Here is an 18,022-nt window from a genome sequence, read left to right as displayed (position 1 = left end):
GTTGTGCGGTTTGTTGTGGCCAATAGAACTATAATCCTCCAGCTCCAAACAACAGAGAGTTATAAGTCTTCTGAAAGAGAATTCCTGCTGGGTTTGAGGGGGAAAATATATATAAGCAAGGTGAAAATAATAACATGGTGTAAAGGAATTCAATCAATTCTACTGTCGGCTTTTTAGAAAATGTTTTTCCACACAACTTTTGAAGAAACAAAACTGCCTCACTGCTGCTCTACTTTACTGTGAGGCTCTGAAATGAATGGAAAAAAAGGAACACAGAAAACTGCAATAATAAAAAAACATTTTAAATGCACATTTTTAGCCTAACTTTTTATGTTTGTATAAATATTTTTTATTTATTTGTTTGATGTTTTATTGGAAATGTGTATCCAACTCATATTCTTTAAATATGTGTATTTCATTTAATCTTTCAATAGTACATTCTTAATTTAAATGTATCTTTTATTTGATTTCATTTTAAAATTGAACAACAAAACCCAACATAAAGTTTTCTGATTATTACAGATGGATATATTGGATACATAAAGAGGAATGAAATCCTTACAGTAAATGTTAATGTGTTTAAATGCAATACATTTACTAAATATACTGTCACAATAGGAGCAGGAAATGTACATACAATGTCCATTGATGTACACTACCATGTAAAACGTTTGTAATATCCTGCCACAAAAGCTGTAGGTTGTAGAAGGTCCACTCTACAAAAACATGTTGTATGAAAGGTTTGTTTGGAACATTGAAAAGTAAACACTTTTAGTTGATAATGGTTGATCCACACTGCCAATTGGAAGTCAGGAAGACACAAAGCTTAGCATCAAAATGTGTGCAGATTTAAATATAAATCTGTTCCTGTTCCAGTGTGAAGTGAAAAAATAATGTCTTTAGAAAAGTGATTGCCAATGGTTTGAGATCTTCCTGGCAATGCTTAATTTTCTGGATATTTTTTCATACTTCAAGCATACTCAAAAATCAAGAGCTTCGCATTAATTGCGCTTATAAGTAAGGACAGGGAAACCGTTTCATACAGCCCGACCATGCTACCATGAGAACATAACGTCCTCTGGACTCACCAGTGTTGAAGCCCCGGCCCAGAGCTGGCCACGGCCGGTGGTTCTTCCAGAGGTTCCCCAGGTACCAGTCACTCTGGTTCTCCACCAGACCCAGAACCTGCTGACCTGAAAACAGCAGACACAACTTGACTTATTTTTCACATTCTCTACATAAACTTTAGTACCTCTTTTATTTAAGTAACTTACATTTAATAGAGAGTTTTTTCATTATCTACTCTCTTGTGTTTATGATTGGAAGTTATGCATCGTGTCCTGGGGGGGTTTGTCTGATTTGAGTTGAGTGCAATTTTGCATATCTTTAATATGTGGCAAACATACCTGGAGTAATTTTAATTAGAAAACGTTTTTATTTACTTCTTTTGGCAAACACATTATTGTCATCTTGGCCGGTCTGCTTTGGGGATTTGTATTAACTTTTTCTTAAAAAGTTTACATCCTTTCGAACACGATTATGGCAACAATCATAATCTCGATTATTTGGGTCAATAATTGATATCACGATTATTAAAAACGATTATTCATTTACTTTGAAAACATCCATTTATTGAAAAAAACAGTTGATTACCCTGAACTCTAAGTATAATTCAACTGAAAAACCAATACAAAATAAACTAATCGTTTTATTTCGATTATGTTGTTTTCATAATCGTTGCAAGCTCAAATCGTAATTGCGATTAAAATACGATTAATTGAGCAGCCCTAGCATATACCCCATACCATTTGTTTTCCTCTACTTTTGGCTTAACACTAAATGTGAGCAACTTCATAGTCTATTCAGAGTTTTTTTTTTGCAATGCCTTAGAGGGAAAATAGAAGAGAACATAAATGCAACTTTTTCTTAGGTCATAATAAGTCTAAAAAAGCCAGTTGCAGAAAGTAAAAGAATATATTTAAGAATAACAAGCTCACGAAAAAAACGTTCTTGTTGCCATTGATTCTATCTTGAGATAAAGGGACAATTGAGTCATGATCTTCAGCTAACCAGCTGAGTTTAGCCTCTCTAAAGTTTGGAGTGTGTGCAGACAGAAATAGAGGTTGAGAGGATCAGTGGCAGAAACTTCAACATCAACACAGAGCCAGCGAAAAAACACATAATCCTCTAAAAAAAAGTTTTTTAGTCTGAGTCGACTACAAACCAAGAACGAACTGCCACTTGAGAAATGGCAGACTGCTGCAAGGAGTTTTTGCAATAAGTACAACACATGTACAGTTTTGGAGCTGCTAGACAAAGTGTATAAAGAGGACAAGAAAGGGAGGCAAAATAAAATAAAAAGAAGAGGGAAAGAGATAAGACGTGGGCATTAGGACGAGAGATTAAGGAAGGCAAGCTGGGCAGAGATAAAGGTCAAGGAGATAGGCATTAAGCAGGAGATAGAAGCCTGCAGAGCGAGCATGGGTGTAGCAGTGGCGGCTTTAATGAAGGCTGTAAGGAAGATTAATGAGAGCATATTGGAGCAGGCAGCAGAGAACAGGCAGTCCCTTTAGATAAGCTGCAAAACAACGATCTGCCATCAAGGTGATGACTGAGCGGGACAATTAGAGCTCAAAGACAAACACTGCTGCCTTTACTGGGACGCACTTCACGGGGGATTCAACTTTGGTTTGGGTTCATAAAAGAAAGTCTGTTGGCTTGATTCAGCTGAGGTGGGAAGAAAAGTTCAAAAGCACATTTGTTCCGTTAATATTCTACTCCATACTTGTTTAAAGGTTAAAGTTAGATTCATTATAGGTAATAACAATTCAATCAATTGTTGAATCTGAAACCAGAGCACAGTCTGCTCCGATTGGTTTGCTGGTCGTGATTGGTCCACCCGCTTGGAGATTACCTGCCCCTTAGCCTATCACGAACAATGTGTTGGAGCGCGAGCCAATAGAAGCGTGGGTACATAGTGATGTCGCTATGTTACGGAAGTAAACAAAGGAGTTCAATCGAGGAGGGGTGGGGGGGGGGGAAGAAACTGTTAGCCTTTGCAGACCATTTACCTGCACAAAGAACCTTTATAACACACTACAGGAAAGGGGGAACCCCAAAGAGCATAATTGGGCCCCTTTAAACTTGAGGTAACCATTACATTGTTTTCCTTTCCTTTCATTATAAATGTCACTCTTATGTTACAGTGTGGCAAAAACTAATAGGGAAACGTGTTCATGCAGTTGTAAGAAGTGCTGTGATGTCCTTTTTGACCTCAAAAGGGTTAACACATTAGGCTTTCCAGGCATACTTTTGTTCCTTGGACCAAACATCCACAATGAGAAAAACTGAGGAGCGACTGACCATGTACCTTCAACCATCAGTTTTCTCAAAACAGTTTAATTCTCGGTTTCTGAGTCAGAGAGCCATGACAGAGCAATATTGATTTTGCTTCTTTTCTCTCGCCCAACTCTGTTTCAACAAAAAGAAAGAATGGAATTTCTTAAGAATCAGATCATCAAGACAAGGAGATTCTTCCCACCGTTCTCTATATTCAAACCAAGCTGTCATCCACACACACTGCATCAGCATTTAGAACCAACACAACAGATGTATTCACATTACACTGTTCATTTGCTATTGATTTTGTAACATGGCCAATACCTGTTATTCAGCGATTAGTCCGTTCAGAATGTATTACAGAGTTCGACATACTAGTATATGCATGTCCCACCAAGCAAAGTCCTCACACAAGCAATCCAAAATCAATTTCCCAGCATGCAGGTGGGCGAGGAGGGAGTGAGCGGTGCTTAAATGAGCTGTTGGGAGGTACAAGGAGATCAGTGGGAGTTTTTCCTGCTGAGTCAGCAGTTCAGACCAATGCCATGGTCGTAGGCCCAACTCTCTCCTCCTCACATTGTATTCTCCTACTGCACCACACATGGAGCTTTGATTAACAACCTTATCAGGAGATATACATTAAACGAACGACAAGTGAAATGATCTCTTAGATTTAGTTCATGTTGTTACTGACATGGTCTGTAATGTGGCCGGGAGATAGATGGAATTGTAAAGATATATATTTTTTCTTTCAAATTAATAATTTCAGAAGTACTGTAATTAAAAACTAAGAGCATAGTAATTTAAATATGAGCTATATTGTAAAGAAATACAATTGCAATAAACATCATTATGCCTATGTTATGTTATTTTCAGACAATGTGATATATTATATGGACACAAAATATAAGACTTTTGGAAACGACTAACGTTAAAATGACCATATCTCCTCAAAATTAATCTGCTTTTTACACAGCCCTGGCTCTGAAAATGGAAAACAAACACTATTCCAAAAAATAAGCAACAAGGGAGTCATTGCTTGTGCACTGGCCATAGATGTAACAAAAACAGTGAGAGCGAAATAAACAGTATATCTGGAGGGGATCATTTGTTTGATAGTAATCTGTGCTTTGTTGAAGATGGGATAAACCGAGAATGCTGCTCTGCGCCATTACTCTTATGATACCCGGATGACCCAGTCACTTTTTTGCTGACATTAGTAGAGCACTATTATCCAGTGGATGTTTATTTGGTAGCTTGTTCAAACCACTCAGACCTGTGGCTTTGTAGAAAATAAATGTTGGCTTTCTGGGTTGTGTGCCTCCTGTTGCTGTATGACTGTTGCTAACCCTAACCCTAACCATATAAAACATACATGTCTCCCTCTAGGGTACACATATCCATCAAAACAGAGTACAGTAACAAAGAGATATTTATGATGTAACAGAAAAATCTAAACCTAAGTCTCGGCAGAATCAGAGTTCAACTCATGTTATTTTTGTTTACCTTATATCCTTTTCCCAGAAATAATTTGGCCTTGTCATCGTAGGAAAAGCAAACCCTTTTCCTAGCAAACCCTCCCAGTGTCACAATGATCCGGCATGAACATCCCCCATGAACTGAAGCCTCTAAATGACATACAGCCATCATTTAACTATTTAAACGAGTGCTTTCATACAGTACAGGGACATATCCAAATGCAACCACACAAAACAAGAAAGCTCAGGAAAACCTAAACAGGAGGCGGCTCACTGAGCGATTGCATGATGAAACAAGTCTCTGTCCCGGTGTCCTTGAACGCCAAGTGATCAGCTAAAAAGCCTTTCTTGTCACATGAGGCTTGAACTGCGGAAAAAGAGAGAAATTATGTCTCATGCACTTTAAGCCGCAATACACTTAAGTGCTCCTAATTCAAGGACAGGTAGATGGTAGGTTATACTGCCAAAGCATCATCTGCCATTAGTTCTGTTGATTGCAGAAGGTGGGGCAATAAAGGCAAGGCGTAATGTTAACCGGCCCTGCTCGGGATAGAGTGTAGTGGGGGGCAATGTGATGGGGACCACCTACGGGTGACAATTTGCATATTAACTGCAGGATAGGCTTAAATTGGTTTATGTTTTTTGAATGTTATGAGAACATCCAGAAACATCTACAGTATGCCTTTCCTTCTCTGGACTGATTTGGATGATTTAGGGATACAATTAAACCAGAGGCTGTATGACTAACATTTCATATCCAAAATAAATCCAAGGTTTCATGGGGAAGCAGTTGTCATAAAAACACTTCCCCATGACACACATTTTCATTTAGTTCCTTTTTCCTATCTTTACTGCTCATGTGTTTTCAACATTCACAACAGTGACCAGGAGCCTAAGAAAAGGCCACCAAGCAACTGCCAAAATGGGTATACGTTAACATAATATGTTATTTCTGTTTATATCGAGGTAGGTTTTTGGAAAAGCCAGGTTAAGACATGTCAGTGCTGCAGTTCTTCACAGCGGTTGCTTAACAGCGCCTTAGTCTTTCTCATGTCGCCAGTCTTTAGTGGCTCTGACTACCATTTCTCCTTAACTGCACAGTGGTTGCTTCATGGTTAATGTACCTTGTCTGTCCGACTAAAGAAAAGCGAGCCATTGGGATTGTAATAGGGATTGTAACCCATTTGCAGCTTTGAAGGGTGCTTACAACTCTCCGTTACAATGGACCCTCACAACATTACTGGCAGGTATTTTGTCTCTTGGACAAGCTCTAGTGCGTACATCAGTACTTTATTATTTTTATTTTACATTAGAAGCAATATTTTTGGGAAAAAACCCCAAATAAAGCTAAAAAAAAGATGTATCTTAAAAGGTGGGGTAGGTAAGTTTGAGAAACCGGCTCGAGATACACTTTTTGTTATATTCCATGGAATGCTCTTAACATCCCGATAGCAATGAATTTCTTAAGTGCTTTGACAAAAAATCCATAAAAAAACGTCATCTGTGGAAGCCGTAGTACTGTAAAAAGCACAACCAATCATCTGAGCCGGCCCGGCTAAAATAACTGGATGGCCTACCTGCCTGTCAGCCTTCCATCTGTGCACAAACTTATCTCGTGCCCTCATTGGTCATGTGCGCGTTCATGTGTGTTGGAGGAGGGGCTCTGTGAGGAAGTGGCAGAATTTCTCCGGTTGTGTATTTTCAAATTCCAACATTGAATTGGTCACATCAATTGGCTTTTCTCTTCACAATCTCCAAAAACTGGATGGTTTCCAAGTTTCTATTTTGGTGTTGCTGGAATTCTGAAGAAAACACTTTTTAGATAAATGTGCAAGGGTAGTATATATGACTCTTCCTGGAACAAGAATGCTTTGTGTAGTCCGTTAATACTGGAAAGAGGCACTGACAGCGTATTTAGTAGATGTTGAAGTACAGTACCAAGGGATCACTCTCAAATGAGTGTTGCCCCTGGGGAGATGAGCGATGGAGCCCCTGTCTGCAGGAGAGTCTGGCCCCAGGCTGCACACTTCTAGATGGGCTACAGTCCCAGTGTCAAAGTGTGGCTCTCGCTCCAGCTCACCAGCTTTCTGGAAAGGCTTCATCATACCGGTGATGGGCAATTATTGCTCATGTCAATCCAAAATGATATCAAGCTAAGTCCATGTTCACTGCTAGGATTCTGTTTCCCTGCCTATAAGTCCACACTGTTGGCCTCCATTACTGTTGTCTCTCACTTCACAGATATTGGGGGTAAATGGTAGAAAATAAAGTATGACAGCGGGTTAAATGGGTTTCTTTGACGCCAAAGTGCTTCAAAAGGGTGATATTTATACAGTTTGATCACATTAGAAGATCTGAGGAACAGAAACAGATGACAGCTTTCATTTCTGAGAGACGTGGTTGCGAGCAGCACAACATGCTGATGCAGCTACTTGTCAAGATATGATTTTCCTTTTCCTGTATATCTTTTTACATCACTGTTTAAACTTTGATTTGTTTGTCACTGATCTCTCGAAACACTAGGACGTCAGCTTTCTGTGACGCAACATGAAAGCAACCAGAGGTGGAATGAAGGCCTATTTGGCCCCTTCTGCTTTACATGGGCTCATCTGGCTCTGTTTCATTTAGCCCTAATTCACATACTCAGCAGCACTGGAGTTGTGAGACGGTAATTAAGTCCTTGAAATAACATCCTGGCTCATATCAAATGCAACTCAAGACTCAAAAACCTTCCAGCAACATGACCTGGGGAAGTTTAAAAAGGCTTATGCAAATGTCCTCTAATGCAGGGGAGGAAACCGGTGATTACATTCATTTTAAATGACTTGAAAACAGAAAGCACAGTGCTTTTCAGTTTTCTTTTCTACTCAGTACAAAGAAATGAAAGATATTTAAAAAAAGGTAATGTTAGTATAAATAGCTTCTCAATTCTTCAAGACAAAACTTTAGCAAGCTTAAAGGAACTTAATTAGGCATGCACATTCCTTATGGGGGCATCACTTTTGTAGCTGGAAGGCAAACATTTATGCCTTTTTACCTTAAAAAAGTATGCTACTATTAATGGAGTCCTATTTCTTTCCTCACTGAACATAAACGTTTACTTTTTTCTCTCCTATTTTATGAGGATGAGACCATATTTCGAGTCGTTTGAATATTCTGTTGGCCTGCTTTCTCTAGTCCCCTTATCAGAATCCCCCACCGCTGCATTTTCTGAGTCTGTCACAGAGTGGCCACAGCATAATATGTTCCTTAATGCTCCACTTCCATTGGCCTAAAAATCCACTGAGCACATCATCTGTTAAGTGCTTCATGTTTATATGTTGCTCTGGGTGATGCTGTGGCATTGAGAGGAGGCGGAAAATAGGTCACCCTCAGCAAATAAGTGAAGACAGCAGGTGTAACACTGCTGCCATGAGTTATACAACATTGATGAACAGAAGGCGGTGGATTAAAGGAAGGGGAAATAAGTCGCGTTTAATGTATAGGTGTGTGTAGAACACTGGCAACCTCTTTATTGGAGGTAAATCAACACAGTGTTCCCAGGGAAGAAAATGAACCCCATTTAACATGTGTGCATGCAAGCATCGTAAGAGCTCACATTAAGGCGCGGACACACCGGGCCGAATTCGGCCATCGATAGATGTCTGTGAGCGTCCTGTCGCCCTACTCAGATTGGTGTGTACTGCACCGTCGTGTCTTTTCGGCCGTGACTTTTCGGCCGTGACTTTCAACATGTTGAATCGGGAGGCTGTCGGCAAAATAAATCAATCTGATTGGCTGTTCAGCTTAGCGAATCAGTGGATGAGAAGCGAAACGGAAGTGAAGAAGGCACACACAGACGGCTATTATTTCAAAAAAAATTCCAGTACCGCACTAAACATGTTTTCGATAAGTCGTTATGTGAAACAGTCTGTGGTGGACGAGAGTGAAAATGGAACGCACGCTATTTGTTGTTTGTGTATATCACGCAGTCTGTTCCTCTTCTCTCTGTGTATCACGCAATCTGTCTTCCGGTTGTTGCCTTTTTTGAATGACGAATACACACAACCGCCGCCTGCTGGTAAGGAGAGTTATTGCCATTCACGCATGCGCAGTGCGTACGTGCAACTTGGCTGAAGTCTTTGCGGTGTGTTCCAGTGCGATTTTTTAGCCAAGACGCAGGAGACGTGAGGCGACACAACAATCGGGTCTGTCGGGACGTGTTCTTTGGTGTCAGTTTGGTGTGTCAGGGCCTTTAATTTCAAAGGTCCAAGTCATATGCAGCTGATTGTGAGAGTCAAGCAACTTTCAATCCCAACCAACAGTCTTTACCAGTGGATGACGTTTGCTCGTTTGTCATTAATAGAGTCAGTGGTCTCAGTTTACCTCAGTTTGCCCCTCATCTATAACCACAGCTGAGGTGCCCTTGTGCAAAGCCCTCAGGACTTCAGTATGCTTCAAACTAAAAGTACTTGATGGATCAGAGGCAGGCTCATTTTTTAAATAAGATGGGGGCTGACAAAACCTACCTATGATTTATTGTGAGACTAAATAAAACCCCTTTGCCACTTGCCGCTTACTTTGTGCCGAAAACTTGGAAAAGAGCACGCTCTAAATGCACTTGAACCATGCACTTTACATCATGTGCTATAAGGTAGATCCGTTAAATAGGACGCTTGATGTTTCTGATATTTCCAAGTAGAGTACCATACTAAATGCATTGCAACACTGTTAAATATTCTCCCCACCTCTCATTAAAACACCTGACCTCCACATGCCTGCCTTTTTCTACTTGGTACACACCCTCGCAGGCCCAGTGGGAAAGGTCACGGATTGTACTCCCTGGAGGACATGGCATATGGGAATGAGGCGAAAATGAAACATGGGGTCTTGAGTTGAGCTTTAATTTCCCTGGGGCTGCGCACGCTACCTCAGAATATCTTCTGATTACAAGTGGAGAGTTAACCCTAATAAATTCCAGGCAGGCACCAGTGATTTCTGACAATGGACGGATAAATGGTGGACGTCGACATCTATGAATGGCCCTGCAGCCCATCAGCAAAAACGTACAATAAGCTATGAGGGAGGAGACGTAGAATCGACATTTCACATTCATGAATGCTACCTGAATCATTTGGAGAACACAGAGGCGGGGAAAGAAAAAGGACTGCAAGCAAGGAAGGAAAAATATCCTTAGAATAGACATAGTAATTAGCCAATATGCGATGCAAACAGCTGTAAAGAAATATGGGGTCCAATCCACCAACAAAAATACCTAGTTGGATTTCATTTCCTCCATCCAGAAACATCTAAATCTACATGGATAAATAATCGTCCATTGTCTGTTCATAAGCCTTATAAATGTCCAGGATCAATTACAAATAGCTCGAATATGCGACGACCGCGCTGCATCATGTGTCAGGAGTGCCATCGAGTTCAAAGTGAAACTTGCTTTCTGCGCTCAGAAGATATCCTTGTGGTAGTCTTAATAATTCTGTTTTGTGATAAACTTCAGAGGGTTAAATATCGGCCAGTCCTTTTTAAACAAAACTTCTGCTACAGGAAAAATGCCCGTAAATAAAAAAGAGATTTATGATGAAAGTATGTTTGGTCATGGTAAATGGACTGTACTTATATAGCGCTTTATCCAGTCTTTACGACCCCTCAAAGCGCTTTACATACTACAGGTCATCATTCAACCTTTCACACCGGGAGCATCTCAAGGTTAAGTATCTTGCCCAAGGATACATCGACATGTTGAATGCATGGGCTGGGATTCGAACCCACTACCTACTTTTTGAAAGATGCCCGCACTCCCTCGCAGCCCAGTCATATTCTAGTATAAGAAGCCTCTCTGTTTCCTGATCTACTCCTGTTCTGTTCCTCAACACTTCCTCCATGCTTACCTATTGTCTTGCTGTTGTCAGTAAAACATGCCATACTCACCCTGAGCTGCCCTGAGTTTATCTTTTCAAACACAAATACTTTTACACTCACTAAATACCACTTTAATCAAGCTGTAATTGGTTCTACTCTGCCTTTTTTGTTCAGTGTTATCAGAAATAAACAATACAACTCTTATTAAACTGATATTTCACATTTAAAGGCTTCCCAGCAGCTTAAACAGCATAATCCTTCATTTGGGAAATGAAAAAACATTAGCAGGAAGTGTTTTCTCGATTGTGGCTTACACTGACAAAACAAAAATGTAGAGGTGATTGGAATTAATGAACATAATATTTCTGTTAGGAAAAGATAGTGAAAGAAGCGGAGGGGTGAATAATGGAAGTAGTGAAAATCTGCTGAATTTACCAACTGGGCCATTAGGGTTATTCTAGTTCTAGTAATTAAATTGCTGTTTTTTAGAATAGTGTGTGGTTACTACATGTTAACTCCTTGCCTCATTACTTTCTTAGAGTAAACCCCTTGCATGATGGTGGCCTATAAGAGCCTGATACATTTAATGACCAGATAAAATAAGAGCTGTGCTGGCTGAATCATGGCACTGCATCGGCCCCTCCTCACTGTCTCTATAAGTAACATAAAGAAAGCTGAAGCCTGAGAGTAACATTTATTGAACGTGTCTTGCTGGACTGTGATGCTTTAAAGATAATGGGGCAGGACAGTTTGGCCAGACTGGACAGTAAAGGGAATTGGTTGCAGAGGTGCTGCATTGGAGTCAACTGCTAATTAAGATTGATCCAAACTCCTTCTGGCTGTGCTGCACTATTGGACAGCACCCCCTATAAATCTTTGAGGTGACACACCACCGCCTCCTTCCCTCCTCCTGTCTACGTGCCTACCTCAATATTTACACTCTCCTCCTTTCACTACCTGCCAGGGACACACTCGCAGGACTTTGTGTCCTATCGCCTCCACACTTCTTGTATGTCTTCTTTCTTAACTTTAAGGTCTGACTTTGCTAAGAAAAAGTGCTTTTCTATCGTCTAACAGTCTCTGAAGCCTCACTTCCAATGGCAGAATCGGGTAGGGCTGCGTTCAAGAAAGTGTGAAGCAATTAGGCAACTAGTTAGTCACACGTGTGATGGTTTGGGAAGTTTTCATGCTGTAGCTGTTTCAATCAGACACAACGGAAATCTGAGTAAAGATCCTGGTGTCATAGAAAGGGTTGAGGAGACTCCAGATTATTTAAATATGTAATGCCTTCGTCGTTGAAAGATGAGCCCTATGTTGTTTATATGAAAACTGACAGAAGTTGATGTGTAACAAATGAAAAGACGAGCTTGAGATAGAAGGTTACATTTGATGTGAGAACATTTTCGGAAAGGGTTTCCAAAGCTGCTCTAACATCCACAAAAGCAGTTCTAAACAAGCATCCTTGAACAGACAACCCGACAATCATGCCTCCTTAATGCATTGAACATCTTCACTCTTAAGCTTTCTCTTTTCAATTTTAACAACTTCTTTCAGTTCATTAAAACATAGCAAGCTACTTGTTCAGCCTTCTAACTAGGGGTGCAACAACTAATCGACTTAATCGATTGCCAAATTAGTTGCCAACTAATTCAGTCGTCGATTCGTTGGTGACGTCATCACATGTGTTTTACGCGCCGTTAAGCTCCAACGTTATTGGTCTTTTTATCGGTACTGGAGACATTTAAAAAATATATGTCATGTATTCTTGCTACAAAAACATTATATCGCAGTCTTAGTGTCGCTAACTCGTTTCTAATATGCAAAAAGACAAACAAATGCGTCTATGATGTATTTTCGATCAGACGAGATCTCTCTCCCCGTCTGTGTGCGAGGGGGCGGGGCAGTTTACACACACGCAGCTGCTACATGCAGCAACACACTGCGGAGATGGCGAAGAGAACGCGCTCCGTCTAGATGTGGAGAATGCTCGTTGCCAAAAGTGCAATAAGAGTTTAGCATGTAAGGGCGGTAACACGAGCAATTTGTCTAAACATTTATCAAAAGTGCTCCACATTCAGACGGAGGAATGCACCGGGTTCGACTGTCTTTCTAGTAGCTCTGTAGCCCCATCCACGAGTAACGTTTCCACGTCAGGTGTTATGTATGCTAGCAGCAACACACGGAGTTAACTACATTATACAAACATGGGTTAATGATTAGAGGTAACTGAGTTATTTATTTTGTTAAAGTTTCAGCTATTCTGTTTACAGTTCTGTCATCAGATTATGTAATACGATTTGTTAAAACACTGTTGTTTCTTTTGATGTGAAATATATTATTTATTTAATTTAAATTAAAAGCTATGTTAATTTTGTTCAAAATGTGTTTAGTTAATTTAATAATATATGTATTTTTGAATCAAGTATTCATCTTTATTGTCTTCATTGTTAGTTTCCACATGCCTAAAACAACCTCAAGCTAAATCTAAAAGTTGATGGCTAAATAAGAGCATTTGAGAAATTGTGCAAGGCATACAGTAATAGTCCGAATAGTCGATTAATCGTTTCATTAATCGATAGATTAATCGATTATCAAATTAGTCGTTTGTTGCAGCCCTACTTCTAACACCACCTGTGTAACACAAAGCTTCAATCTACGACTCCACAGCATATTGATTTAAAAAGGAACAATCCTACATGTGGTGATTTTCTCCACAGGAGGGATAAATCAACCGTTCTTGAGAACGCGTGGGGAGGGAGAAGATAACTTAAGACCGACAGCTGCTGAGAGAGATTTAGTCTGACACTAGGCATTGATGGGGAAGTTCATTTGAAACCCACAGGGCTACAATAATTGTTACAATTCCAATAAATAGAGCAACTGGCTGATGTCCTTTAACCATAACATTTAAAACACAAAGAAAGGATAATGTATCATCAGTTTCAAGACAAAACAAACACCAAAAGGGAAAATAGTACCTGCACATTCAGCGAAATTGTGATTATAGTTAAATAAAAGGGAATTACCTTTGAACTTGTGAAAGACGGCCCAGAGCTCGGCAATGTCGGTTGCGAATGTGATGTCCGTATCCAGGACGATGACCCTCTGCAGGTCGGACGGCAGCGTCTTAGTGAGCACCAGCTTCATCAGGCCGTAGATCCCAGAGTAATGCTTGTTGGGGATCCACGACACCTCAGACTGACACAGCAAACAAAGCAAGGTTGGAATTATTTGCTGTTAAATTGACTGGATTTAAAAAACATGTTTTTTGTATAAACATCTTTCTCAATAGTTAGGTTAACAGAACTTCTCCAGAGGATAAAAGAAGACGGCAAACAGATCATTAAGCACTACGACACATCACATTAAGTTCAATTCAGTGTCCATGAGAGAAGTTAGGAAAAACATAGGTGAAGAGGAGATATGTTCTTCACCTTTAGCTCATCTGCATCGTAGAAGTCGACGCTAACGGCAGGGACCATCCAGGTGTGGAACAGAGAGGACAGGATCTGCTGAGCTATGGAGTCTGTGATGAAATGGAAATGTAGTGGGTTCCGCCTGTGGACAAAAACGAATACCCAAACATGAAAAAGCTCTAGGATCTTTTACAGCAAAAACATCCTGATTCAAATGTACTTCAAAGGTTCAGACAGAGTTATTTGCTACACTGACACACACACACAGTAGGAACTTTTCACCACTGCCACATGCTGAATTTCCACTCAAAATAAAAGTGGTTTGGGGTTTTCATACAGAATATAAAATAGTGCCAGATGATAAAAAAAAATGTAAATAGTCAAAAGATCAATACCTATGCAATAACAACCGAGATATGTTGACTTTACGTTTAGCTTATTGGTCAATCAACAATAATCATAGATCTTTTATTTCTATATTGCTTTATAGCATATTTCTTATAATAGTAGCATATAACCAATATGTAGCACAGGCCTTGTACTACAAAAGACAACTCAGATGTCATAATACAACTGGTTTATTAGGCCGCTGCTTTTAATTGAGCTGCCCATACTCACACTACAGTATGCCTTTTTAGTCATGTATTCTGTACCTGCTGCTGTGTTTATTATTTCATTTATTTCATTACCTTTGCTTATTATGCCTGTTTTTAAATGCCTTTTTAATAATGTATTTATGCTGTATTTGTTCTTAAATGTCTTTTGCTTTTAATCTGTAAAGCACTTTGAATCGCCACGTGCTGAAAAGTGCTATATAAATAAAATTGCCTTGCCTTGCCTAATACTGTCCATAACAAGGCAATTGAATTTAACAAGGGCTGGCTTTGAAACATCAGTATATTTTTTATGTACAGACCTAAATCTATCCATAGCACAGAGTTTCAAAACATAACATGATCAGATATATCATTCTGTTTACACACGAACAGAAAGCCCCTGATTTTAATCCGAATTTTGACACATTTGGACTCTTATTTGGGCAAAAATAACTAGCTAATTCTGGTTGAGGATAAGGGGTCTTATAGAAGAATATATACATTACATGGTTATTACAAAGGTTACTGTGTTTGTAATGGTTCTGAGACTCAGAGATGTTATTGAGCAAGAAGTGAAAATGACACTGAAACCAGCCTGCCTCCTGCTCATGTAGACCATGTGATGAATGAACACTCCCTGAACAAGCGAGTAATTGCTGCTTGAGAGAATGTTTAGTCAACGATATAGTTTGGAAATGAGTGCATGCAGTCAGCCCTGATGCTGGTGTAGTGAAGGAATCGATTCATCAGAAAAATAAGCGTGCTCTGAACTGTATCTCACAGTTCGCACACATGGAAGAGTGGGAGTATGCAAAATAGGTATTCAAGACTTCCGAATCAGGTCAAGAAATAGTGACACTGAGCTGAGGATGTGAGCACCCTCGGGTGTCTTGTGCTGAAAGACTTTGGGAATGAATGTGTCAGCTGCACTTTCTCAATAAGTACCGGGGGGCTGTGAGCTGTCAAAATGTATCGGAACTATGACTCCATACAAGCTGTCAGCAACAGCAGTGAGAATAAAGAAAGGGTCTTTACATCCCCCGGACAAACAGCAACAAGCCATTCACTGGATGCTTGGAATCCTGCCGATACAGAACCAAGTATATCAAGAGCATCCTGATCATCAGAACTGGGCCCGTGATGATCTAATCTTCATAATGCAATATGGTTATCTTGTTTTAAAGACTTTCAGAGCGGACACTAACAGATTCTCTCACATGTGCTCATTGAAGGGCTGATCTGAACCTGAGCATGTATCTCTGTGTAGTCACTTCCAATTACAGGTTCCAATACCTAATGTCAACATACTGGCTGTTGAGATTGAGTTTTCATTTTAGATTCATAAATAGCACTAATCTTTCTTTAGAAGCTTTGTCTCTTTGTAGTCCATGTGCATCTCTTTGTAGTCGCATTGCGTCTCTTTATATTAGTGGGATCGCCTTTGGAAAATGTTTTAACAGCCACATCAAAGTTAAAAAGGTTCTAACAGCGTTAATACACCAAAGCATTTCAGTTGAGCATAGCTCCATCTCTTTTACTTACAAACAAAAACTAACTTCCTTCTTTTTTTAATCATCAAGGACATCGAATGTCTATCCTTTCCTTTCCTAAATATTTATTTACTACATTTATTTTGTGAATACCCAATTTTCAGGCCAGAATCAATTCCATTAGGGTTATAATGCTTTTAATTGAACTATTCACATCTTAAACTGCACTGTAACTTTTATCCATGTATTTTTTCTTTTAATGTTTCTTTTATTATCTTTTCTTTTTAATGACTGATTTTAAATGCCATTTTCTTAATGTCTTTCGTTTTTTGTAAAGCACTTTGAATTGCCTTGTGTTGAAAGGTGCTATATAAATAAACTTGCCTTGCCTTGCCTTATAGTTGCAGTGGATCACATTGGTGCATCCCTGTAGTGTAGAGCAGTGGCTTTAGCCGATATAAATTAAAACATATTTTTCTCAGTGGTTGTTGTAAGCAAGCATGATACGATGACATCATTTGGATACAATGAGTTGTTTTCGATCTAGTTTGGAAGTGTGAAAGTGGAAACCAGAGAACTTGGATAATGTATGATTGTCAACCTTCACAAAGCATTGACATCCATTGTGGTTTATCTCGCCTATGTCCACATATCATGACCATAACATGAGTTGCAGTAACTACTCCTTCCACTTTTGCATCTGATAGAACAGTTTTCATGTGTATATCCACAAAAAGTCACTTGTCAGTAATAAATACATCGGTTAAAGCAGAGTCCTGATGCTGTTTTTTCTGGTAAGGGCAGTCTCGGATTATCCCAACAGGACAGCTGCTGTCGGACAGATGTGAATGATGAGAGGCCCTGCCATCTGACTGAATACAGCAGAAAGCTACCATCTCTCATGTGGGACAATGAGCTTCTACAGAGCTCTCCATCACTGAGCCATGAGATGAACTGGTGGCCGATATTAGATTTACAGCGCAGGTTAAACAACATATGGCTGGCTGGGAATTACCTCACAGTGTAGTACAGTCACTGGCATATATCGCTTGAATCTTGTTTCACGGTGAATTTATAGCATATCTAATATTCCATCACAAATCGACAATATAGAGACGAAATCCAGGTGGAGAGTATTTGATAGAAGCTGCATGTCAGCTTATCTCAGGGTCAGGTGGTGTTTGACAATCAATGTCCCATCCTCATCCTTTCGATCATTCAGCAGAAAGCGGCACGCGGGATGACATTCCAAAAGGCTGACCTCTCGGGCATCTGTCCATTCACATATTTGTCACTCAGCGGAAACACAGAGAGCCAACATTTAAACTTCCCCTCTGATTAAAAAGGGCCTGCAGGCGTTAGCACATTGGCTATGCTGCTGGTGATCGGTCCTCCACAAGAAAACTTCAACAGTCATCTGATAAATTATGGGGGGGGGGGGGTCTGTAACTTCAGCCTGCACGAGTCCTCCTTTAGGTGGAGGTCATTCTATAAATCACTATATTAATCTCGGGAGACCAGTTATGCTGAGGTCTTAAATGTATAATTTCTTCTGACTACTCTACAAATTTGGTCAAAGCAAATAATTGAATGACTTTTTGAAAAGCAGACTAATGGCACTTGACTTCCTTGACTTTATGATCCATGACTTCCTTTTTTTTCATATTTATATCAGTGATGCAAACACAGGTATGGTGAAAAAAGAGAGAACTATTCGAAGCAGAAAAAAAGGCCTGTGCTATAATGCTTCAATTAACTGGCTATTCTTTATAATATACTATACTCAGATCAATAGGAGACAGAGATGTTAAGTTATACATCAAGGGTTTTTATTATTATTTACGCAG

The 18,022-nt window shown here is 39.7% G+C and overlaps 1 protein-coding gene across 3 annotated transcripts in view; it reads right to left on the bottom strand.

Annotated features, from left to right (window-relative positions):
- Nucleotides 1–18,022, bottom strand: part of large1 (LARGE xylosyl- and glucuronyltransferase 1) — a 76,861-nt gene that overhangs the window by 19,547 nt on the left and 39,292 nt on the right. For all 3 annotated transcript variants that reach the window (XM_034217665.1, XM_034217666.1, XM_034217667.1), the window contains 3 exons: nt 14,108–14,231; nt 13,700–13,871; nt 1,089–1,193 (listed from right to left, as the gene is read on the bottom strand). In XM_034217665.1, the coding sequence (XP_034073556.1) occupies nt 1,089–1,193; nt 13,700–13,871; nt 14,108–14,231 (401 nt within the window). The remainder of the gene's footprint in view (nt 1–1,088; nt 1,194–13,699; nt 13,872–14,107; nt 14,232–18,022) is intronic.

This window comes from Gymnodraco acuticeps, unplaced genomic scaffold, assembly GCF_902827175.1.
Source record: "Gymnodraco acuticeps unplaced genomic scaffold, fGymAcu1.1, whole genome shotgun sequence".
Lineage (NCBI taxonomy): Eukaryota > Metazoa > Chordata > Actinopteri > Perciformes > Bathydraconidae > Gymnodraco > Gymnodraco acuticeps.
The sequence above is the reverse complement of the archived record's forward strand: the minus strand, read 5'-3'. Positions and strand labels throughout refer to the sequence as shown.